The sequence below is a fragment of the Rhagoletis zephyria genome, unplaced genomic scaffold (assembly GCF_001687245.7).
Source record: "Rhagoletis zephyria isolate East Lansing unplaced genomic scaffold, Rhagoletis_zephyria_1.1 Rzeph_scaffold_01302, whole genome shotgun sequence".
NCBI lineage: Eukaryota > Metazoa > Arthropoda > Insecta > Diptera > Tephritidae > Rhagoletis > Rhagoletis zephyria.
This window is the reverse complement of record NW_016158386.1, coordinates 70844-97157: the sequence shown is the minus strand read 5'-3', so window position 1 is coordinate 97157 and position 26314 is coordinate 70844. Positions and strand designations below refer to the sequence as shown.

Below are 26314 nucleotides of genomic sequence, written 5' to 3'. Positions count from 1 at the left end.
GATAATAAAATAATCTAAAAGGCTAGGCCTAGAGTTGTTTGCATATCTAGTAGGCGCTAATTCCTTAACAACGAATAGCCCAGCTGCTGAGATTTGATCACGCAGTTTGATACTACTAGAGTCATTGACAAGTAAATTAACATTAAAATCACTACAGATAACATAACATTCATAATCTATTAAAAATACAGACAATTCAGAGAAGAAACAATCTAACATGAAACATTTGTGTGGATTATACATACAAGAAATCAAAACTTTGGTTACACCGTCGGAAACCTCTGAAATTATAAATTCTGTATCAGAACCTGCAGACTTTGTAAGAAGCTTGATTTTAAGAGATTTCTTGCAGTATATGGCCACACCGCCCCCTTTTTTGTGCTTACGATCGTTCCGAATCACATTATAATTGTTGATGCAGCAATGAAGGTCAGAAATAAGATCACTAAACCATGTCTCAGAAACACAGATAATGTCTACTAAAGACTGCTCAAATATGTATCTAACATAGTCCATTTTATCAGAACTCAGGCTCCGTGCATTAAAATGAACTATGTTAAGACCAGTCGACTGTTTACACAAAATATCTAACATAAGCTTATGGTTTCCATCAGCGCCAGATGCTTGTTTAACAGTCATGTTAAATTAATTACTTTGCACTGAACTGAATAAGAAACAACTATGTAAACACAAAAAAACAAAAGAACAAATATATACATATGTGTGCATATAACTACAAATCATCAGGGCAGGAAAAGCAAATAGAAGTGAAAGAATTGAAAGTGAAAGGAACAAGAAGGGAGAAAAGAGAAACTTGGTAAAACTTAAAACTAACATTACATACAAACAATTTATTGCAGGGCATAATTGATTTGACAAACAAAACATGAAACTGACTGCTTTAAGTTGTGCCGACAATTTCATCAATACCTTTCTTGTCGTACACTCGAATCGCCGCATCGCCATCCCTTTTTCGTACAAGCACCTGGCCGCGTATTGAAAAAGCAGCTGAGAGATGTTTTTGACGTCTGAGTTGGGCGGCATAGTGCATAATCTCACGGTTCGCTCTCGAAAGGCTTTCATGTATGTGGATGCTTGATGTACCTTCCACAGCAATGTCATTTAATGTAAGAGCTCTTTTGTTTGCTTTGCAGTAACCAGCTACTGATTTGAAGAGTCTAGTGCGCACATAAGAGGACTACAGCTTAACATCAATAGGTGAAGATGCGTTGTCGCTGATTTGTTTCGTAGCCGGCGCTCGAAATATTTCTCTTACTGCTGGTATCTCATGTTGTACTGCGCTGCAGATGTTAGAGAAAATCTCCACACAACTCTTATTCACAGCGTTAGGTATGCCGTTGATGACCAAGTCAATAGCAACGGTCTCGTTTTCATACCGAGCCGATTCTCTTTTCAGCGCTAGCACTTCAGCTTTGAGAGAAGCAATCGCCCCACACGTCGATTCCACAGCAGTCAGCCTCACATCCAAGAACTTTACCGTAGTCTTAATGCTCTGCATCTCCGCTGAAATCTCATTAAATCTCTGCATCAGTCTCTCTTCAGTGCTCTTTATACTCCCACTCAGCTGTTATATCATGCCCTGCTTTTGTTTTTCCATTTTCGCCTCCAGCTGTTGTAGCCAATGTGCAGTTTGCAAACTCTCACCATCTCGGCATTTACTTCTTGTTACTTTCTTTTCGACCGACATAATGCAAATAGAATTATTTAAATTTCGAATTATTTCAATTTCAGCGCGAAAAACAACGTTTGCTTAAATGCAGAAAATCAGCGGCAGTTTAACACACAGGCCTTAGCTTGACAAGTATTAATTAAAGAAAAGTTGACAAAACCGGCAGTACAATGTTTACACGTCTACTCAGTCATAGCGCTCGCAACGTATTGTATTGATAAAATAAATGAAATCTATATCTACATCTATAATATAATGAAATTGTAACAGGTCGATGGTTGTACCTTATAGATATTAAAGAAAAATTAATATGGTGGGTTTTTATTAAAGCTACAGAAGCCAAGTAAAAAATTTTTAGAATTTTTGAATCTCTGTCTGTCTGTATATTTGTACGCGCATCAGTCGAAAACATGGAATTGAATGCAGTTTTCACCGATGTATCGCTAGAGATCTAGCTTCCAATATAGAAGAAAAATTAGAGAGTTTCCACCTGTGTTTAAAATTTCAGTTTAGGTCAATTGATACGGTAAAGTGAATACTGCAATATGGCTGTCAATAGAAAGAAATTTACAAAGGCTTACAGCTTAAAATATTTCTGTGGATGGTTGCCACCTATTTGAAAACTTTAAATAAATTTAATTGATAGCATAAATTAAATATTGAATTATTGGCATCAAACTAAAGAAGCTAGGAAATTTTAATGCTGAAAATATTTTTAGAGGATTTGCCAACTAATTGAAAAATTGTATTCATTAAAATTTTTAAAATAAATGAAATATTTCAATACGAATATTAAACTAAAGAGGATTAGGAAGCTTACTTTTGAAAATATTCTTCAAGCGGGTTGCCACTTATTTGAAAACGTTAATTCAGTTAAGTTTATAATATAAACTAGGTGTTGCCATATGGGTATCAAACGAGAGTATTTGAGAATAATAAAATTGCAACAGGCCGATATCTGGACATAATAGATGTTAAAGAAAAATTAAATTTATTAGATCAACAGAAGCCAAATATAAATTTTGGTATGTTTGTCTGTATGTTTGTAAGCGTATCACGCAAAAGCTAATGTATGGAATTAAATGCAGTTTTCACCGATGTACATATTGAAAATATAGAATCCATTTTTTTTGTTTTAGTTTATAGTCGATCATTATTCCTAGGTATTTGAACGTATTAACTTTTTCCAGTGCGTCGTTGTTTATATTTAGAGTTAGCAACGGACCGTTCTCAAAATTTCGCCTTGATATAACCACAAACTTAATTTTTTTTTTATTTCTGTGTGGAAGATTTTTCGATACAAAAATTAAAACTTTTCGTTGTTGCTGCCAAAAAATTAAGAAATCTGAGACGTCACGTTTTACAATTTCATACAGTCCTCTTTAGAATGTATTTCACTAAACTACTAAATGGCTGCATCGACTTGGTTCCAGCGTTGCCGTTTTGGTCCAATTCGACCAAAATTGGTAACTTCATTTTCCTTTGGTAGTTTGATTGGTTTGATGAAGCTTTTTGTAGGCAAAAATGTTTTGGAAATACAACCAACTTGAGCACTAATATTTGTTCGCTTCACAGCCAGCAAAAAAAAAACCGGAAATGGATCCGTAAAGGAAAACAAGTGGAGGAAAATATGTAGCAGAAACATATGTTTTGAAACGGATGCGTTTTTGTCTGTATTTCTGAAAGTTTTCTGGTTGAATTTTTTGTTCAATACGCTTTCCTTCTGCACTTGCCAGATGCTTTTTCATAGTTCGGAAAAAGATAAATTAAGTACCTGACGGCATCGAACACGGCACCTTCAGAAAGCTAACAAATACTAGCACACTATTCTGCACTGCTACTTGAAAAACTTAAATACAGTTTTGCTTTCAAATACGTCATCATATTCGAACGTTTTACTGATACGAAAATGAACGAAAACTGTAGTCGTTGCTGGTCGTTTCTGGATACGAAAACCGCATTGCCTTTTGACCGATTTTGCATACGTGAATTAACGAAAATTGTAGTCGTTTCCTGTTCGTTCCCGGATACGAAAATTGTACGTGATTGCACTGCACTCAGTAGAATTTACGTTTCTCTGCTTGCTGGGTTATTTGCGTTTCCACGTTCAAAAATTGCTTTCAGTTTGGTGTAGGGACGTTCCGATACCATCAAAGTATCGATACCTACTCAAATAGCTATTTCGATACTACTTATATGAGTCAAGCGAATGTATCGATACCTACTTATATCGATAATTTTTCATTCTTTTAAATTCAACAAAGCGAAAGTAATTTTCAGGCGTTTTCTGTGACATAAAGCTTTGCGGCACCTGAGTGGAAGATCGACCTATCTCGGAAGAAAGTTCGAAAACGACCTATCTCAGAAAACTTTTCAAAAGCGCCCTATTTCAGAATTTGATTGGAAAACGCCCTATCTCCGAAAACTTTTCAAGAACACCCTATTTCAGAATTCGGTTCGAAAAGGCTCTATCTCAAATATTTTCAATATATTTGCAGTTGAGGTATCGATATGTATATTTCTTCTTTAGTAGCACTAAAAGTAATACGATTACTTAGACAAAAAATTCAACCTTTGAAAGGATCCCACAAAACTTTACGGCTAAAAAGATTGCTTACACTTTGTTGTGGTATCACTAACTTTGTAAAAATATATCCAAATTTTAGAATTTGGCGGTGTAATTGCTTAAAACATTTTTTTTTTTTTTATGAAAACGAAGCCACTATTTTCTATAGAAAAAATATTATCGACAGGATATGGCACTTTCTCAAATCGATTCGATACAAGTACTTTTCTTTCGATACCAACTAGGTATCGAAACAACGATTCGAGTAAAAAAGTAGTTGGTATCGAAACAAAAGTATCGAGTACATACTCGTATTTACTTCTATCGGAACATCCCTAGTTTGGTGACACGTAAGAGTTGTCCAAGTATGAGTTTACTCACTTCCCAAAGACATGACCGATCAGGTGTTGAAATTTAACGAAAAATTGCCTATCTTGAGAGAAAGATTTTAATTTTTACTGCTAATTTGCGTAGCTAAAAACCCTTAAATTCAAGAAATTTCGTTTTAATGATGGAAAGATGTTTGAAAACTGATTTGGTAGGCATTTTGGTACATAAACATTTGCTCAAGTAGCAACACTGCTTGGTTCATATTTGGCATCACGTTGAAAATAAATATTCTGACCAAAAATTTACTCGGTATGTAGCTCGGGATATTCCTAAAGTCCTTATACAGACTAAAACGTAAAAAAACAATATATCTCTAAAACCGATCACGCTGGGGAGCTGAGACTTAGCACTGATGCATATATTGCAAATGCATTGGGAAAGGGGGCGTGGCCCCTTCCTTCCATACAAACTGAACTTCTCATATAGCTTATCTCTGGAACTGCTCACGCTAACGTTCTGAAATTCTACACAGCTACATATGTTATCAATACCGTAGTTATGGCGAAAAGTGGTAATTATTGGAAAGGCTGGATCGATATACATTTACGTAAACGCGCAAGTATCATTCGATTGAGAACCATTTTCAACTAGATTTCTAAATCCCATAAAACTATTGTAACTTTGTCTTTAATTTTCAGTAAGGTAAAATTTTTGTGAAAATTTTGAAGAATTTTTTTAAATTTTTCACAAAGAATGGAGCTTTGCTTTTACGAGTTTCGCTATAAACTGTCCTATCTACATACCTATTTGCATAAAATGATAGCCGTTTTCGCTGTTCGGAATAAACTCAAAAAACACTGAATAGAGTTCCGTCAGATTGTCGGAGGTTATCTTACATACATATGTGGTCCAACTACATGCTACTAGAAAACTCGCTAGGTGGTGCTGGAGTAGAATTATTTATAAAAATCGTATTTATTAACCGATTTCGTTCAAATTTAAAATGTGAGCTATGTACCTGTATGATGGAAAATTCTTTTGATAAAAATTTACCCGATTAGTGCTGCTGGAGTTAAGGTTGAAATTCATAACACGTATTAATTTTATGGTAAGCAATGGTTTTGCAGAAAATGAGCCCAATGGATGGCGCTGCAGCCGAAATGTATAGAAACCTCGTGTGGTTGATCTGCTGAGAACGCACTTCTGTGCTCTTGAGTTTCCCTATAAGAATTTTTATTGGCTACGCATCGCACCAATGTTGAAGTTGCAAGATCATAGAAGAATATTACGCACGCTTGGCAGAGATCTCACAGGTGGAAATAAGACCAACGGTAAAGCTCATGACACCGAGAGGGATTGGTATTTCATATGGTATCACAGCGTTACTATTATTGGCCTATTTGTGAGGAGGATACTGCGCCTTAGTGGTTTCAACTTAAACCAAAAATTTTGACTTTACAGACTAATTTTGTTTTTAAACGCTATTTTGCATTGGCCAAAGCAACAGCTCTTATTTGGCGCCGCGAAGTAAGCGGGCATTGGCTAGTCAAGAATAAAAAATAAAAAATCTTAAATTTCATGCTGCGTCTGATGGGGATTGAACTCGGACAGCCTTGGTAGCAACCAATTCTATCAGCATCTTTGCACACTCAGCTACAGCCACGCATGTAAATGTGCTTGTTTGTTGTGTGTTGAGTTTGAATCAACACCACATTTCGCTGTGGGCAAACATTTTCTATTTCGGTTTAGATTTTAAACCAAATTTTCTATATATGAAACCTAGAAACAAGAATTAAAACATTTTGGTTTGATTTTTAAACCACGAACTTTTTGGACTAAAATTTAAACCACAATATATTAAAAATTACTTAAAACTATTGACTGGTTTAAAAAGTAGACTATAAAAGATTAAAAAAGGCAGTAGTCCCAGCGCGGTTTAAAAAATAAACCCAAATTTTTGACCGTGTAGGCACCGAAACTACCATGTTTTCTTGCAGTTTTCTAAGTTCATACGAAGAGGAGACTTTTGGAAGGGTATAAATAAGTATTATAGCGACTTTTGCAAGAGTAGTTAACATTTCATGCTATTTTTTTCAGAATATAGAAAAATCTTTCACTCTGCTGTTAGTGTACATGAAACCCACCAAAAACTAAAAATTGAAAAAAAATTTACATAGCGCACTTTGCAAGTGGACTACTCAATTGTTGAATATGCTATCTTATTTGTCCCTTCTTTTTATACAATTAAGGAGCGGCTGAATGGTTTAACGATGTTAGCGGTACATAATGATGTACCGATTACAACACAAGAAGTAATTGAAAAAATATGTGTTAAGCAACGAAGATTAAAAATCGCTTTATAGTAATAAGATTTTGTAGACTTGTACATAAATAAAAGTAAATAGATACACGTAAATATATAAATACGCAGATATATTCAATGTGTAAAAACTGAAGTGTATACTAACGAAACTTCTACAAAACAAAACTGGACTACACACTAATTAATTAAAATGGTGTAGTAATTTAAGGTGACAGGTAATAAGGTGAATGGAAATAAGGTCAATTGACTTTATTTCCCACCCTGGTACGAAATAAAGTCAATTGACATTATTACCTTTTCAAAAGCGAAATAAAGTCAATAAAAATTTGGAAATAAAGTCATTGACGCTATTTCCTCATTCTCAATATGTAAACCTTGTGCATAATAACTTTACCTTTTTTCATTGTATACAAGCAATATTTATAAAACTTACAATAAATAATTCAAAATCGCCCTATTTTCTTTTGGTTATTCACAAACATACATATCTGTATTCGTTTGGAAAAGTAGCTTATGTCGAAATGCTGGCTTTAGTATAATACAGCATTCTCTTTATTCTTTAAACGACAAGGATTTTTGGATGAGACTTAACACTTAACTATTTTTTGCACCTTTATTTGCCAAAAGTTTTTCAACGGCTCAGTGCCGGTGAGTCATTCGCAATCGTATGCTGAGAATGCCGATTTATACTAAAGCCAGCCTTTCGACATAAGCTACTTTTCCATATGAACACAGATATGTTTGTGATCAGCTGATTTTCTTACTTGCAAGTTTTCGCAGCAAACAATTTTTCCAGAAAAAATTTGCAGAACTCGATGTCATTTTGGGCTCTCAATTCCCCTATTTTGCAAGGGTAGGAGAACGCCGAAACTGTGGTAGTTTTTGACAATTTTAGATAATTTTGAATACGAGAATCTTGTTATTTCTATAAAAGTAAATATTTTGGAAACTGTTATATAGATAATTTTTGAAATTTAAAAACATTTAACTGTGTGTATGGTTTTTCAAATGTTGGTAACTTTTCGGTTTATTTAGTGCATTATTTTTGGTCATTTGGTACAAAATTAAAAGACTAATTTATCATCCCTGATCCACTTGTGCATTCCCGTACACCTACACACATACACACCGTAATCAAAACAAACTCTCGGTTTTTTCGTCCTTCTTCACTCACCACTGCGGTGACAAAGCTTAGCTTAGCCATATCTTCGGCTTCATATGTAAATATTTGCACATACATACATACAAACCCTATACTAATTAAATCTACTTTTAATTTATATACGTGTGACCTTCCACAGCATTCAAAATGCCTCTTGGACACAGTCCACCAAACGTTTCTGAAAAGGAGACAAAGTCAAAAGGTGCTGCACAAGAAGTCACCGCCGGTAAAAGGGAACCCTCACCGCGCCCGAAATCTAAAACTTTTGACCCATCCGCTCAAAAGTTTATAGCGGAAAGTGACAGTATCATGAGATATTGTGCAAAATTCAGTGATACACCAATCCAAGACCACACTGAATCATATCTTATGATAAAAGACAAATCACTAGATGATTGTTGGGCACGGCTTCAGTCCGCCTATGATTTGGTTTTTTTAAAGCCAGATGACAGCCTACCCGAAAACTTTAAGAATTCGGTAGAAGGCAAGTACTTCACTTGCCTTGAATTATATGAGGTGACCAAAGCTAAAATTGTCGATCAACTGTCGTTGATAAGAGCAATCGCCGCACCGAGTCCACCGCCCCGCGTGAAACACACCTCGGCAGGGGCAAACGTTTTTCTACAAGTCCCACCTTGTGACACGGAGACATTTTACGGCGGTTACGAAAGATGGCCCGCTTTTCGAGACATGTTCACAGCGGTATACATCAACCACCCGAAGCTCTCCCGTGATCAAAAATTTTATCACCTCCGATACGAAACCCAAGGAAAAGCCGGCTCCATCGTAAAGCAATACCCGCTCAGCGATGATAACTTCGAGCTGGCCTGGGAAGACTCACGGTCACGATACGAAAACAAACGTATCCTGGTTTATAACCAAATCAAAATTTTGATGACTTTGCCGACTATTCAATCCGGCGGGCAACTTCCAAGGCTGCAGACATCAATCAACAACTGTCTGTCAGTTCTTAATTCCCAAGACGTCCAGACAGACAGTTGGGATCCTATATTGGTTTACAAATATACTAATCCAAATTACCCGAAACCACTCTGTCACTTTGGGAACGATCTCTCTCTTCTCAAAGAGATTTACCCTCATGGTCACAAATGGACGATTTCCTTACTTCAAGATGCGAAGTAGTCGAAAGACTTAACCGGCTTCATCCAAGCCAAAATAAACAAGTAAGAAAGTCTAAGTTTGGGCGGAGCCGAACATTAAATACCCGGCGTACGTATTAAATATATGTTTTCCACCTTTCCGAAAGCTACCGCTACATAAAAAGCCGGGGTGTATAAATTTTAAGTAAATTCGCGTCCTTAGATTTCGAAATTTTGAAGTTTCAAGCAGTTCTGAAATTTACCGTTATATGAAAAGCGGCCTCAATTTTAGTCAACTTTCAATAATTTTCAACGTTTTGCTTTTATGTGGCAAGCACAACAACCATACCGAGTTTGGTACAAATTGGTAGAACGGTTACCGAGATACATATATGTGATCATAAGTGGGCGGTGCCACGCCCATTTTCCAAGATTTTATCACAAACGTATTTCTTGGTTAAGAGTTGTTGCAAGCATATATTTTGAATAAATTAGCTTTAATATTTACTGATTTATCGAAGATTTTGTATTTCTCTAAATTACCGTTATATGGGATGTGGGCGTGGTTATTGTCCGACTTTAAAAATTTTCGGCCATTTGGTATGTTGTGCGAAGGCCAACAACTGTGCCAAGTTTGGAAGAAATTGGTGCAGCGATTACCAAGATATACACATGTAAACATAAGTGGGCGTGGCTACGCCCGTTTTCCGAAAATTTATAATATTCTTATTTTTCGTCTAAAACTTATTGTAAAAATCAATTTTGAGTGAATAATCTCCAGTAGTTACTAAAATATTGCAGTTTTCGTATTTCTGAAAATTACCGTTATATGGGAAGTGGGCGTGGTTATTTTCCGATTTTAAAAATTTTCGGCCCTTTGGTATTTTGTGCGAAGGCCAACAACTGTGCCAAGCTTGGAAGAAATCGGTGCAGCGGTTACTAAGATATAAACATGTAACCATAAGTGGGCGTGGCTACGCCCATTTTCCCAAAATGTATAATATTCTTATTTTTCGTCTTAAACTTATTGTAAACATCAATTTTGAGTGAATAATCTCCATTAGTTACTAAAATATCGCAGTTTTCGTATTTCTGAAAACTACCGTTATATGGGAAGTGGACGTGGTTACAGTCCGAATTCGCTCATTTTCAATACCAACCTACCTTGGATAAATGGAAACCTACATACAAAATTTCGTTGAGATATCTCAATTTTTGCTCGAGTTATCGTGTACACGGACGGACGGACAGACAGACATGGCTTAATCGATTTCTCTTTACATTCTGATCATTTATGTATATGTAGCGGCTAGGTTATTACGAATTAAAACACTGGATAACCGACTACGTTAAATGTTTATTATTTATTAATATATCAAAATATCACAAATTATTAACTTCAATTAACTTTAAGTATATTGATTGCAAACTACGGCGCGTGTTTCTCGGTGAGCTGCTGATACAAAAAAGGGTAGAATATAAGTATAATAGAAAATATGAAAAGAATGACCTAACGGGCTATTTGTGTTTACTTTGCAGAAGAGTGAATGCCAAAATATGAGAATTAACAAATTAGAGAAATCTTTTACAATATGTGGTGTATGCGGTATTCACTACACTACTCCCCTCCTTTGAAAAAGTTTAAATTGTAATATTAATAGATATTTGGTTTAAAGCTTTAAGTTAGAATGTAAATTTTACACTTTAAATCTAACTGCAGCAGCTTGACACGATGTCATGGTAATCTCATCGGGATTATTCTGTTCGTTGGAAAAATCGTCAGCGACGTATACTGGCTTCAACCTGTCTACGGAAATTGCAGTTTGCTTGCCTCTGTAGTCCACGATGAAATACTTCTCATGGCGTGTGATGACCTTATAGGGGCCCTCTTATGGCATAGAAAATGTAATTTCGATATGGTCGTTTCTTACCAACACATGCGAGCAAGTGTTCAGATCCTTGAAACAGAAAACTGATTTCTTGCCATGCCGCGACATTTCAGCAGGTGCCAAATTTTTAAAGTGGCTTTTTTTTTTGCTAATAGTTCGCTAGCTGTAATTTGTTTGTTCGAAGGCGCTAAGAACTCACCCGGCAAGCGTATTTATTCGCCGTAGACGAGTTCAGCGGGAGTGGCTGCAATGTCCTCCTTCCACGCAGCACGTAGCCCAAGCAATACAACTGGCAATGCATCGACCCATGTTTCGCGATGACACAAGAGCGCGGATTTTAGTTGACGATGAAGCCGCTCGACCAACCCGTTTGACTGCGGGTTATATGGTGAGGTCCTCAGGTGTTTGACGCCGAGAATCTGTGACAGTGAGTTAAACAGTTTCGATTCGAACTGTCGTCCCTGGTCGGACGTGATTCGTTTAGGCACACCATACCTCGCGATCCAGTTTGCTATTAAAGCACGGGCCACAGCGTCAGCTGTGATGTTTTCTAAAGGGATCGCCTCAGGAAAACGTGTGAAGCGATCAATTATAGTAAAACATTGATTAAAGCCTCTGGACGAAGGTAGAGAAACTAAATCAATGTGTATGTGCTCAAAGCGCTGTGACGGTGGCTGAAAATTTGCCACTGGTGTTGATACATGGCGCTGAATTTTGTTAAGCTGGCACTCGACTCATAACTTTGCCCACACTGTACAGTCTTTGTTGATCGACGGCCATACATAGCGTTGACTCACCAGTTTTTGCGACGCTTTGATTCCAGGATGTTCCAGAGAGTGAAGGGAATCGAAGATTCGTTTCCGCAACGAGACTGGAACATATGGTCGTATACTGCCTGCTGATGTGTCGCAGTAAAGCGACGGCTCATTAACGTCGGCCTGTATTCTCTGAAGTTTTAAAACTGTGGACGCGTTACTAATAAGGTGTTTCAGCTCTGCGTCGTTACGTTGAGCTGTAGCGAGCTCTCGAACTGGAACTGTAGCAGAAATTACCTCAACGCGAGAGAGCGTATCGGCAACGACGTTATGGTGTCCAGAAATATGCGTTATGTCAGAGGTAAACTCTCCTATATAATCCAGCCGGCGAAACTGCCAAGGTGAAGCTCCCTCAGTACGTTGCTGAAATGCGTTCTGTAATGGCTTATGATAAGTGTACACGATCACGTGCCGACCTTCGAAGATGTGGCGAAAATACTTAACGGCTTCGTATATAGCGTGAAGCTTACGATCGTAAGTCGACAGTTTCTGCACGGAACGCGGTAGTTTCTTGCTGAAGAACGCAAGTGGCTGCCACTTGTTTTTTACACTCTGCTGAAGTACTGCGCCGATGCCGTAATCCGATGCGTCACTAAAAATCGCCCATTGTGCGTTAGTATCTGGATGGACTAAGAGTGTGCTCTGAGTCAGTGCTTGTTTCGCGTTGTCGAATGCAGCTTTCAGCTCGTTCGTCCATATAACCTTTTGGGAGTTTTTAATGTTCGCGCCCTCGAGTAATGCATTAACCGGCGCCAGGATTTCAGCAGAATTTTTGATGAACTTCCTATAAAAGTTAATTGTACCCAGAAACCTTCGCAAATGTTTAATTGTGGTGGGTAATTCCATGCTGAGTATAGCATTGACCTTTTCAGTTAATGGAATGATACCTTCATTATTAACCGTGTGCACCAAAAATTGCACCTCGGTCTGACCCAGGCGTGACTTGGATTCGTTTATTACCAAACCATAATCCTGGAGGCGTTGAAACAGAAGTTCCAGGTGTTTCATATGTTCGTTTTCATCGGATGATACGACTAAAATGTCGTCGATGTAGACGAATATAAACGGCAGATCGCGAGTTACTTCATCCATAAATCTTTGAAACGTCTGAGCGGCGTTTCGTAGCCCAAAAGTCATTTTTGGAAACTCAAAAAGCCCGAAAGGCGTAATTATCGCCGCTTTACAGACGTCTTCATGTGCAACCGGAATCTGGTTAAACGCACGTACCAGATCTATAGTCGAGAAAACTCGTTTCCCATGGAGAGTCGCAGTGAAATCTTCTAAGCATCGAACCGGGTATTTATCTGGTACAGTGCGCGCGTTTAAACTTCTGTAGTCGCCGCATGGTCGCCATCCTCCAGAACTTTTTGGGGTAAGGTGCAGCGGCGATGACCAAGGACTGTTCGAGGGTTGAGCGATGCCGAGTTTAATCATCTTGTCGAACTCTTCCCGTGCAGACTTCAGCTTATCCGGTGGCAATCTGCGAGCCTTATTTGTCACAGGGGGCCCGTCAGAAGTGCGAATGTGGTGAAGTGTAGCATGTTTCTTGACCTTAGCTACTACTGCAGGATTTGTAATTTCGGGGTACTTCCGGAGTAAAGCATGATAAACAGTATCACCTTTAATAGCTTTGACCGATATCGCGTTCGTTGATCGAGCTAGAAATCCAGCTGACGTTAAACCGGTGTGTCCGTCGCGCAGGCATTTTCTTTTTAAGTCGACTAATAAGTCAAAGTGACTCAAAAAGTCGGCTCCAACAATCGGTTTGGTAACATCAGCGACGATAAATTGCCACACAAACTCACGGCGGAGACATAAATTGACTTACATCAACGATGTACCGAATGTTTGGATTTTAGAACCGATAGCTGCTTGAAGCTGAAAGTTTGCTGGAGACGATTTATTTCTATAGGCGGTGAGAATTGGATAGAGAATCACTATCCGCCATTAATGATTCTCCGCGGAGTTTCCCGGATATTTTCATCCTTCTTTGCAACGCTTCGCATTTTTACCAAACTTTGCATGGTAGTACAATATCCATTCGAATTCGAGCTTCGGGACTTAGAATGACTACGTGACCTAAGCCTCGCGTGCTGTCGTGTCTTATTTCTGGATTCGCGTTTATTAATAACGGTTGTCAAAGCCGCTACTTGCTTTGTTAAATCCGAGATTTGCTTTGTTAAGTCTGAGTGCACGGGACTGGCTGCCAATGATGAGATTTGCCTATTTTGCAAAATCTCATGAAGCTTATCAGCACTAACACCTAAATTTTCTAAAGTTGCATTCGTTTGCAACGCTAACATTGCGCGCGTGTCTTTGGGTAGAGCAGAAAGCCATTTTGCTTTCAGCACGTCCTCGTCGACACCTGGTACCAAAGACTTCAAATGGCGTAAAAATTGGGATGGCGTGCGGTCGCCAATCTCCTCTCCATCTAGAAGTTGCTGTAATTTGGCTTCTTTCGATTTGGAAAAACGTGCAATTAATGCGTTTTTCAGCGTAAAGAAAGGTGAAGAAGTTGGCGGATTAACGATTATGTCTTCTACCTCAGCAGCATACCGTGCGTCAAGAACGGAAATCGCGTGATAAAATTTGTCCAAGTCTTTCACAACGCCCAATATTTTAAACTGCGCTTCAATTTGAGCAATCCACAGCGAAGGTTTATCCGGAGTAAATGGTATTGGCCGGATAACGTTAGATATCGGCTGAAGTGGTTTGATATCACCTGCCTGGTCCTCTGACGGTGGATCTCTTGCGTTGGTCATTTCGCGGACTTAAACTTAAAGATTATTTTCGCGCGTGAATACGCAATTTTATCAGAGTTTTCTTGCACGAGTCGGCAATGTGCTTACCGCATGTTCAGGCGATTTATTATGAAAACATTTCATTAATCGTAATTTATTTTCGCGATCTGGGTCACCAATGTAGCGGCTAGGGTATTACGAATTAAAACACTGGATAACCGACTACGTTAAATGTTTATTATTTATTAATATATCAAAATATCACAAATTATTAACTTCAATTAACTTTAAGTATATTGATTGCAAACTACGGCGCGTGTTTCTCGGTGAGCTGCTGATACAAAAAAGGGTAGAATATAAGTATAATAGAAAATATGAAAAGAATGACCTAACGGGCTATTTGTGTTTACTTTGCAGAAGAGTGAATGTCAAAATATGAGAATTAACAAATTAGAGAAATCTTTTATAATATGTGGTGGATGCGGTATTCACTACATATACATTTGTCTATATCTATCTCGATTTGTTTTGGCTATTACAAACAACCGTTATGTGAACAAAATTAATATACCCTTGTGCACAAGTGCGCTCGTGTATAACAAAAACCAGTCGCTCATCAAAATGCTGCGCAAAACAGGTCCTTTAACAGGACGCAAACCTTTGTGGCAGAACCTAAGATGGAAACAACTTGCTCTTACTGCAAGTCCCCTCATCCCAAACCAAGCTGCAACAATGCGCTGTGCACAAACTGACTTGGTACTACCAATAGCACTAATGAGTGTCCGAGCAAGTGGTCATGTACACATTGTTAACAACGGCATCACTCCCTGCTGCACATGAATCCGAAACCACAATCTCGACACTCCAGTGCGCGAGCGAATGAAACCGCCGCACAACACACTACTGCCCAGTCGACACCTCCCGCTCGACAAGCGCAGTCAAGCTACAATTCCAGCGAGCAACCGTGCTGTTCCAAACAAGCACAAATACAATCATTGCACACCGACTGTGATAGCAAAATTCTTCTTCCAACTGCCATGGTCGCGGTTGGACACGAAGGGGAATTGTTTCAACTTAGAGCCTTGATTGATCAAAACTCACAGAGAACTTTCATTTCCTCGAAAGTTCAGAAGCGGTTGAAACTACCATTCGAACATTCCAAGTTCGAAATTTCCGGCATGGGTGGACACGTAGTACATAGCTCCTCAAAGCTTTGTCCACTCACATTGGTTGCACCCAAAACCATGCAACGGATAAACACACAGGCTATCGTGTTACCTCAGCTCACGAGGCACATGCCTACATTCACCATTAGCCGTGAAAACTCGCAGCGATTCAAGATCCTTGAACTTACTGACCCAAGTTGCCACATACCAGCCCAAACTGATATGGTAATCGGCAGCGATAAACTTCCACAAATCCTGTTGGAAAGTATACAAAAGATTTGCGACACTATACTTGCGCAAAGGACAATATTTGGCTGGATTCTCAGTGGTCCAATAACCGAAAATGTAGTATCATTCTCGACACAAGTAGAAGAGTGCTCGAATACAACCAGTGTTTCCAGGTCTTCGGCATGAGAAAATGTCCCTCTTGGTGTGAAAAAACGTCATACCCTACCCAAAAACGTCTTATTCAAATGAATGTATATACAAAGGTACATATGTACGTAAGGTATATTAAAATGTCATTTTGAAAGAGCACATTTAAAATTCATTGTAAACTGGTTTGAGATCGTTAATATAAAAATCATTTTATACACTGAGAAAAAGGATTAGTTTCGACAACTAAAGATATTTAGTTCCCGAATTTTGACAATATGACCAAGGATTGGGAACTGGTACCATGGGTTGGTAATTATAACTAAATATATTAAAGCTTCTATTATACATCTAGGTTCTACCAAATCGTCAATTTAGTTGAAGGGTTTGGTAAATACTAATAAATATTTTTTTGAAGCATATTTCTACAAATTCCATTCAACTTAACGTATGGTTCATAAAAGGATGTCATTAAGCTCTGCTAATACAGACAAGCTTTCTTTCAACACATGGTTTAGTCATAGTTATCAAATCTTAGTTGGGGAAACCACGATTTGGTTTGAGAGCGGAACATATTCATGCTTGTGAGCCACCCCTAAATAATGCTCGGCGCTTTCTGAGCGTTTGTGTGTTTCGCATACGAAGAGTGCAAGCTGAGCAATGCACACAGTCCCACTTACTGAATCGTTTGAATGCGCTAGTATGCCGACCATTGCATAAAAACGATTCAATGAATGAGACTGTGTGCATGGAAATCACTGCTCCGCTACCGCTCTTCGTATATGGGTGAAACACGCGTGTGGTCACAGAGCGCTCAGTAAGCTATGGCATGTCGATCACTGCGCTAGGTAGAGAAAGAAAAGTGTATGCTATGACATGCCCAGGCTTGTTTGTCTCAGTTTCAGTTTTGCCATCGCCGCGAGTTGTTTCGGTGTGCGCATAGTTATTTAAAAATATAAAGTTTGATGCCAACCGGGGTTTCTCAGTGGATATATAATTCATGTGAATTATAATTTGAAAGTATCTATTTAGCCAAGGAAAAAGCAAAGCAGTATACTTAAACCAGCACTTCCAGCAGATATTGACCTGGGTTTTCGCACGGCTATTCCTGTTTCATCGTTTCCTTTTAGGAAATTCTTACCACCATATACATATGTATTATTTATACCATGATACAAAAAAGAAGGTAGTTCCATTTAATGACATTCGTTGTTGTTGTTAACCATTTGACTTTAAATAAAATTATGACAANGATACAAAAAAGAAGGTAGTTCCATTTAATGACATTCGTTGTTGTTGTTAACCATTTGACTTTTAATAAAATTATGACATTTCATCAAATTCATGCTACCTGATCACTAGAAAAAATATTTTTTTGAAAGCAGAAGATTTTATCTGTACATTCAAAGATGTGGAATATGATGGACTTTAAAATTATACCGCCTACATAATTTCGAAAATGGGGTTGATGACTAGGGTTCAGAACGCATGAGGAAAGTGATCAAAATTATACTTACATATCGTCGTTTATACTACGTTCAAATTGGCCCCGTTTAACTCGTTAAATGAAAAAGAGCTTTTTGGTAACACAATCGTCCACATTGAACATTTGGAGTTAACCTTGACGGTTGTTTGATTACCAATAACAATTCGAAACAAATATTCAAAATAAAGTCTTTGTGTTTCAATTTGTTTTGTGCGAATGTCTGCTTCTTGATATTAACGCATACGGATAACTTAGAGACTTCAAAATGTTTAGTTCGTATGCACTATTTATCTCTGCGTACGATGAGACCTCATGGGAAATAACTAATTACCGCCTGGGCCTCTTTTTAGACAGGCAGACATGCATACAATTATGATATTTTTTGATAATTTTTAATTTTTAATAATTTCCTGAATATAAATTTTTTGAACGTTGGCGTGTCAAATGAAAGCTTTGGGTCTTTCTGATTGGCCGGAGCAGAAAGCTTTCTGATACAACTCTGCGCTGAACTGGTTTTCAAACGAGTTAAAGATTTAACCGGTTAAATTTTCCAACAACAATTGCATGGGATTTAAATAGTTTATGAACTTCTTTTGTTCATTTAACTGGTTCAAGCCCATTTAACATGTTTAGCTCGTCAATTTGAACGTAGTATTAAAGTACAAAACCGCGTATCGTCGTTCTGCAAAACCGCGTAACTGACATTTTTTGCCAAAAATTGGATTTTCTCACACAAGCTCTTGGCTCGAGCCTTATCCATCCGTCCAGAAATATGCTAGCAAGAAATGCGATTGATTTATAAAAAAGATAATAATTTTGAAATATGAGTGTTTTTACTCTCTAGGAAATAATTTATGCAACTTCACATACGCAGTTTTGCATTTTGTTGATACGCGGTTTTGTACTTTATACGACGATATGTTAATTGTTTATTGGAGGGTGGTCTGTTTAAGCCGACTTCAGGTTTTTTGCATACATTAGAAACTTTAAGTTCAAAATTTGTGAAAGCTAATTTGTTGCAAAATCTGATGAGAAAATTAAAAGTAAATTTAAACCAAAATATAAAAAGGTTTTATTTGGGAAGAACATTCTTAAGAATTAGATTTTTAGATCGCATGATTGCATTCAAAATAAGAAAACGAAAAAATAACAACATAATGCGCGCGTGGTTTTTATTATAATATAAAAAGAACAATTACGATGAAGTCTTCTTTAATAGTCTATATTTTATATATTTTGAATAAAAAATAGTGCGAGCTACGTAAGTAAAAGAAGTACCAAGCACTGATAATGGTTTTTGATTTGAAATATTACAACATTGGTATAAATATGGGAAGGAAAATACTCAGATTTATTGTTTTAATATTATCAAAGTGGCAAGGCCGATGATAATACTCACAATTTATGAAACTTCAAAAAAATTTATTATGCGTCAAAAGTTGTTTATTGAAACTACCTTCTTTTTTGTATCATGATTTATACTAGTAACTATTTATGTAAATATGTATGTATTTTTTATGCTTAGGATATGCAAATAAAAGAAGAAAGTAAACACAACAACCATCGATTAAATTTTTATTTGTGTCAAACTGAAACTTTTTTTTCCAATAATAAAGGGTTAGCTGATTCACGTCTACAGCAAGTTCACAAAATTAATTGAAAACTTGTATCAACCAAAGCATTGTTTATATTTGCTCAACAATGATTTTATTCAACTAACAATATTGTCCACTCAAAGTAGTCGTTTTGTAAATATTAAAAAATATACGTTTGTCCCAACTAGAAATCTCAAGAAAATTGCAGACTTTCTTGAACTAGATATTTATTTCGCCATATCCAACTATGCCACTTGGTCACTATAACCAAATCTTGGTAATTATAGCTAAACCTATTTCTAAGTGTACATCCACTTGTGATCAGCTGATTAAGTCATCACAATTTTGATCGATTATGGCTATTTCTCTATTGTTTATTCAATGTTTATTATTTTTCCATAAAAGCCAAGCTCATTATATAACAAACAAAATATAAATCCACATTTCCAACTTTGTGCAAAAATTATAAAAAATCTGCAAAGCTTTCAGCTAGATTTTCAACTTTTTATTTCGATTTTTTTTTAGTATTCAGTTTGATAGCCCATTAAATTTCAGGTCAACAAAGTGCAATTTTAATAATGCTAAATAAACGCGTTGTTTTTTAATATATATTTTTTTTATTGTAGGCATTTGGTAAGGGGGTCGGTTGTCGAAAATGCTAAATTACGTTATGCTAAGAAAGAGCATAGCAATATTTCAGCCTTTTTTGCGTTCTTTACATTTTCAATGAAGTCGTAAAAAAGTCGCCTACTTTTTTCTGACTTTTCGATGCTTTTGCGAGCGTGCTTGTTGCAAGAGATCAGCTCTTCCTGATTTGGCTTTTAATGTGCAATTGCAAACATTACAATAAGCCTCGTAACCTCAAGTGTTTACACAACCAGCTTCTGAATACGGGATCCTTAGTCCAAGAATCCAAAAAAATGCGCGTACGCTTGGTATGCATCATTTTTAAGTCATCTCCGTCTAAAAAATAAATATCTTTTGAAGAAGCTGCTGGCAAACACAAAGTTTGTAACGATTTATTAAGAAAATAATTCAAAATCAGTTCTACTTACAAGATTTAGTAACAGAGAAAAATTACTGGGAAGTTAAAAAATATAATAACAAAAAACGTCCAAACGTCAATAGGATACAAAAAACGTCCAAATGACGTTAAAAATGTCAACCTGGCAACGCTGAATACAACTCTCAGCTCTCGGATTAGAAAGTTGTGGGAAGAGGAGGAGATTCCACAACCTCCAAAAATTTCCCCTGAAGATCAGGCATGTGAAAATATGTATGCAACAACCACGACTCGTGACCCAAACGGGCGATACATTGTGCGACTTCCATTCAAGGAAGAATTTCCAAAAAAAGCTGTCTCTGGGCTACTCTCGGTCTGCTGCACTACAGCAGTTTTTCAGTATGGAGCGAATGCTTCAGAAAAAAGGAGACTTATCCACAATGTACAATAATGTGTGGCAAGAATATCTCGACCTCGGTCATATGGAGCACACGAAGCCATGCGAGATAACTTCCAATGGCAAATACTTCTATTTCTACATGCCACATCATGCGGTCGTGAAACAAGATAAGGTAACCACCATAGTTCGTGTGGTATTCAACGCCTCAAAAACATCTGGTTCAGGAAAATCCCTGAATGACGTGTTACACACTGGTCCCACACTCCAGCCAGATCTCGTGCTGCTCATTCTGCAGTGGCGAATGCACAGATTCGTGTTCATTGCGATATTGAAAAAATGTATCGTCAAATACTCATCCACGAGGACGATAAAATTTTCAGTGAATCTTGTTTCGCACGTCGGCTGACTCTCCTGTCACCGATTATAATCTCAAAACCGTAACGTTCGGCGTTAATTGTGCACCATACCTCGCTATCCGTAGCCTGCATCAATTAGCAGATGATACGATAGCAAAATGTCCCTTGGCTGCCACAATACTTAAAACCGAAACGTATGTGGATGACATCCCATCCGGAAGTCATGATATTGACAACGCCACTGCATCACTTGTTGAAGTGATCAAAGCGCTGAGGTCAGCTGGTTTCATACTCACGAAACTAACGGCCAATCATCCGGGCATTTTAGAAAAATTTCCAAAGGAGGATCTTCTCGACTCCAACTTTTTGAAATTTGAGAGCGCTTCCACGACCAAAACTCTTAGTATACAATGAAACGCACTTACAGATAAATTTTCCTACTCCATTCTGCCTGCATCGACATCGAATGCCGTCACAAAGCGACAAATCTTATCCTCTGTCGCAAAACTTTTTGACCCGGCAGGATAGCTGTCGCCAGTGCTGATTCAAGCAAAGATTCTGCTTGAAGGGCTTTGGCTGGATGGCGTTGATTGGGACGAATGTGCCAAACCCATAGCCTTAGCAAAATGGCAACAGTTCGCAGAAAATCTACCAGCCATCTGCTACATCGAAATCCCTCGATGGGTTAATTTCACTCCAGGGCAAGATACCCAAATCCATAGGTTTTTGCGGTGCCTCGGAAAAAGCATATTGCGCTGCGATTTACATCCGCGTAGATGCTAGAAACCATAGATATTCCACTCTCTTGGTTGCAAAAAAGCAAAGTCGCAACATTGAAGACGGTAAGCTTGCCACGCATGGAGCTGTGTGTTGCAGTCTTACTCACAAAACTGGTCGCAACTGTTCGAAAACAGCTCAAATTGGAATAGTGCCACACATTCTTATGGTCAGATTCAGAGATTGTGCTAGCTTGGCTTGAAAAGCCACCATGTACATAGAAGACGTATGTATCCAATCGTACCTCCCAAATCCGGGAATATCTTCCAACCGGCACATGGCGCCATGTTGCCAGCCAAGATAATCCGGCCGACCTCGGCACCCGTGGTTGCAAACCACAGGACTTGGAAAATTCCCCACTCTGGTGGTACGGACCAAAATGGCTCCCTTGCCACATGGATGCATGGCCAAGGTCAAAGGCATGCAGTGCATCTCCACCAGAAAAGCGCAAGGTGGAGGTGTATCACGCGCTCGAAGAAGAGGTCGATTTTCTTGATCACTTCTCTTCTTTCTCTGGAGCACTCCGCGTGACTGCGTACATGTTCCGCTTCGTGAGTAATGCCCGCAACAAATCAAAGGGGTTAGCTACAATCTCCTATCCACATCTGACACATAACGAATTTCAATATGCAAAAATTCGCCAGCGCAATCACGCCATTTTCCGAGCGAAAAAAGCGCTTTGCAAGATAAAAAGCCACTTAACAAAAAAGTCCTCTTCTTGTTCTTAATCCTTCGTTGGACAAAGACGGACTTTTACGGGTTAGTGGCCGATTAGCACATTCCACATTGAGCTATAATGAAAGGCACCCAATAATTCCTCATACCGAATCGAGGATCTGCCAGCTATATTTACAGTTTTTACACTCGCTGCTGCTTCACGCAGAAACACGTTTAATGCTCCAAATGGTACTACGTACCAAAGCTAAAACCTCTAATTAAAAAATACTTTTTTCAGCGCTGCAGTTTCTCACTCACATTTTCCACAACGGGAGTAGATTTTGCTGGGCCATTCCAAATTATAGCATCGGTGCTAAGATCTACAACCCTTATCAAGGGATACGTTGCAGTTTTTGTCTGTTTTTCCACAAAGGCAGTGCATCTCGAGCTATGCTCGGATCTTACAACCGAGGCTTTTCGAGCAGCATTCGCCCGCTTCGTTGGCAGACGAGGTTTCCCCTCAAAAATGATGAGCGACAATGGAAAAACATTAATTGGCGCCCAGCGCGCAACAGAACGCGACTTCGTTAAATTTCTAAACGAATGTTTCGCAGACATTGTCAAAAAGTATGCCCCTCAAGGCTTGTGGGAATCTGCAGTGAAAAGCTTTAAAATCCATTTAAAGAAAACCGCTGCAACCCACAAGTTTACTTTCGAAGAATTCACGACGCTTCTGGTGCGAATTGAAGCAGTCCTCAACTCGAGGCCTCTATCCGCACTTTCTCAAGATCTAGCTGATATGACGGCACCTACTCCAGGTCACTTCCATCGAGGTGCACCGCTATTGGCCATTGCCGGGTCTAATGCGGAAGACCTCTCTCTACTAAACCGGTGGAAGAATGTCAAGGCACTTCACCACTAATTTAGTCGCCGCTGGAAAGAAGATTACCTCAAGGATCTTCAGAAGAGATACTAGTGGAAAACCCCACAACACGATCCTCAGCCAGGCGACCTAGTCGTGATCAAAGAAGATTCGCTCCCCCCACCGAGTGGCGATTGGGACAAATCGAAAACGTTCGCCACGGCCCTGATAACCACATACGTGTCGTAGAAATTCGTACACAAAATGGAGTTATCACGCGGCCACTTGTCAAATTGTGCTTCCTTCCAAAAGCACAATAAATAATTCTATACATACTTTCCTTCTGTATACTAAGGGTCTTAACTTCGCGTTTAAATATTGTACCCAAGTACTTCTCGTTTCTCTGCCTTTGCTTCTACTTCCAGATCGAAGACATCATGGCAGCACGGAAGGCATGCCCCTGGCTCCAACAGCGGAGACAGGTAACTGCCTGCAATGCCGGCTCTGCCACCGGTACCACGCCGTGAGGACGTGGCCGGCCTTTAAGGCAATCAAACCGCCGCAACAGATAGGGGTAGCCGCGCGCAAAGGTATTACGTTAATTGCCTTGCGCTCACGCACACCACTCGTGAGTGCGATTCACACATTGTGGCTTAGCGCACCATACGCCGCTGCATGTGCTAGCTAACAGGCCCGCGCGCACAGGCCAACGGAAGCAGCAGGCCAACCGGCCCGCAGCGGCCATAAAGGCCAGCTACCAGGGCCGCACCGCTAACCGCGTTCTGAGCAATACCATCCGCGCGCTAAAAGAGCTGCAGAAGACCCTAAGCAGCGCATTCCTGCAGGGCGGGGAGGATGTTTAAGCCGCCGCTTAAAACGTAATTCAGCGGCTCGTATAAGGTGGAAGTTTATATTGAGAATCCCAACGGAAATTTCTTAAAGCAAAAAGTGGGAATTGTTTTTGAATTGATTCTTTATTGTCTAAGTAAATTTGATACCTTGGATTCCAAACCACCGAGCCGTATTCTAGAATCGGCCTAACTAATGTTGTGAACAGGGTTTTAGTGATATAAGGGTCACAAAATTCTTTTGATCATCGTTTCACAAATGCAAGTATTTACACCTTTAGCCTTGTTGACTGTCACATTAATATGAAGATTAAAATTAAGCTTAGGATCCATTGTGATACCAAGGAGCACAAAATTGTGAAACTGTTCCACGTTATGGTTACCTATTGTGTAAGAAGCGGGATGAAAAGCTCTTCGCGAGAAGCACATTACTTTACAAGATTTAGAAGCATAAGATTTACTTGACACCAGTAAGCCATGCTGTTTAAGTCTGATTGTAGCAAAGAGTTTCTTTAATTGAAACGTACGATTTATAAAGCTTTACATCATCTGCATGCATTAAAATTTTGGAAAATTGTATATCTGTAGAAATATCGTTTATAAAAAGCAAGAACAGAATCGGGCCTAGGTGGCTACCTTGAGGGACTCCTGAAGTAACATCAATGACGTCAGAGATAGTATTTTTAACCATTACCCTTTGTGATCTACCATAGAGGTATGAAGAGATCATCTTTTGTTTTTACTGCCTTTTTTACTGCTCTTTTTTGGGAACCAGTAAGATTGGGCTGTTATGTTCCGATGCCGCTGGATCTATAATATCGTCTGATATCATTTTTTCTATTTGCCTATTAATTTCGGGTTTATGCACGTGTGGTAATCTGTAGTTTTTAATGTAAACGGGTGTATCATCTTTGACTCTAAGTTTTTGTTTGCAAAAATTGTTGAATGTGATGTTGTCTGTCTCTAATGAAAATACATCTGTATATTCTTTGCATAAGTTAATGAGATTTTCTCTTGAATGTTCTGCAAAATTGTTTGATAATTTATATTGTTTTGTCTCTATCTTCTGTTTTTTCAACTGCTTTAAATGTCACCTGATAGTAGCTTTTAAGAGTTTCGCATTCAATTTTGAAATTATGGCTGACTTCCAAAACGTAAATTGCTTTGCATACGTACAAAGTATAACGTTCAATAACGCCGAACTACAAAATGTTGACGATGTATACTTTTCCAAAACGCATCGCTAGCGCAATCAGCGCATCAGAAAAAAAGTTGATGCTTCGTTGTTTTTGGTTACCATTGGTGTTTTAAAAATGGAAAATTCATAAAAATTGTTCATTGGTATATTGAGTATTTAGAATATGCAATGTATATGGTTGCAATGTGTCGCAACTGCATATACAAACAGTTTGAATACCGCAGTATAACAGTTTCCAAACATTGTATTGATACGTTTTGGAAGCCAGCCTATCTAAATATAAATTGTCATCTGTTGCATTAAGAATTTTTATGTATGCATTATTAGTGTTTACTATTGTGTTGCTTATGAATACACCTGCTGCTATTGTTTGAGTTGGAATGAAAACTTCATTTTCTGTTGATATTAATATTTCTAATTACTTATGATCGAGCTGGGAGAGTTAGAGTATTTGGTTTTGGTGGATTAAGTATCTCAATTGGAATTTCAATTTCAAAATTTGGTCTTATTATAAACCAACTTATTCCATTGCTTATGTAGTCTAGTACATAATCAAATTTTTTAATGAAATCTAAACCAATGATTCCATCGCATGGGACTGAGAAATTTTGTTCTACTATTTGCATTGTATGTTGAATTTCGTAGTTTCTGAATGAGAATTTTTCGTCTACTGAACCTATTGTTTATTTAGTTCCTTCACCTGTTCCTATAAGGTTAAATTTACGATCTGTATTTATGTTGTCTATGTTTGTATAATTTTTGAATATGCTTATATCTGATCTTGTATCTAGAAAAAATGTGTCTGTTGAGTTTCCCCAAGATGTTTTTATGAGAACATAATTGCCAAATTTTAAGTTTATATGTAGGGTCTTTGTGTTATTTTCATTTACTAATTTTCTTCTAGGTGCATGAACTTCAGTCGGGCATCCAGAAGACCCTGCGTATNCAGTCGACATTGTTTCTGTTTGCTTTACT

At 38.3% G+C, this 26314-nt stretch overlaps 1 protein-coding gene across 1 annotated transcript; it reads right to left on the bottom strand.

The window, feature by feature from the left end:
- Nucleotides 1-13812: 13812 nt before the first annotated feature.
- On the bottom strand, nt 13813-14637 carry LOC108363548 (uncharacterized). Its single transcript, XM_017616940.1, has one exon. The coding sequence runs from the start codon at nt 14635-14637 to the stop codon at nt 13813-13815; it is 825 nt and encodes a 274-aa protein (XP_017472429.1).
- Nucleotides 14638-26314: the final 11677 nt, after the last annotated feature.

Excerpts from the sequence above, each read along its gene's own strand:
- LOC108363548 (XM_017616940.1), bottom strand. The coding sequence starts at position 14,637 with ATGACCAACGCAAGAGATCCACCGTCAGAGGACCAGGCAGGTGATATC.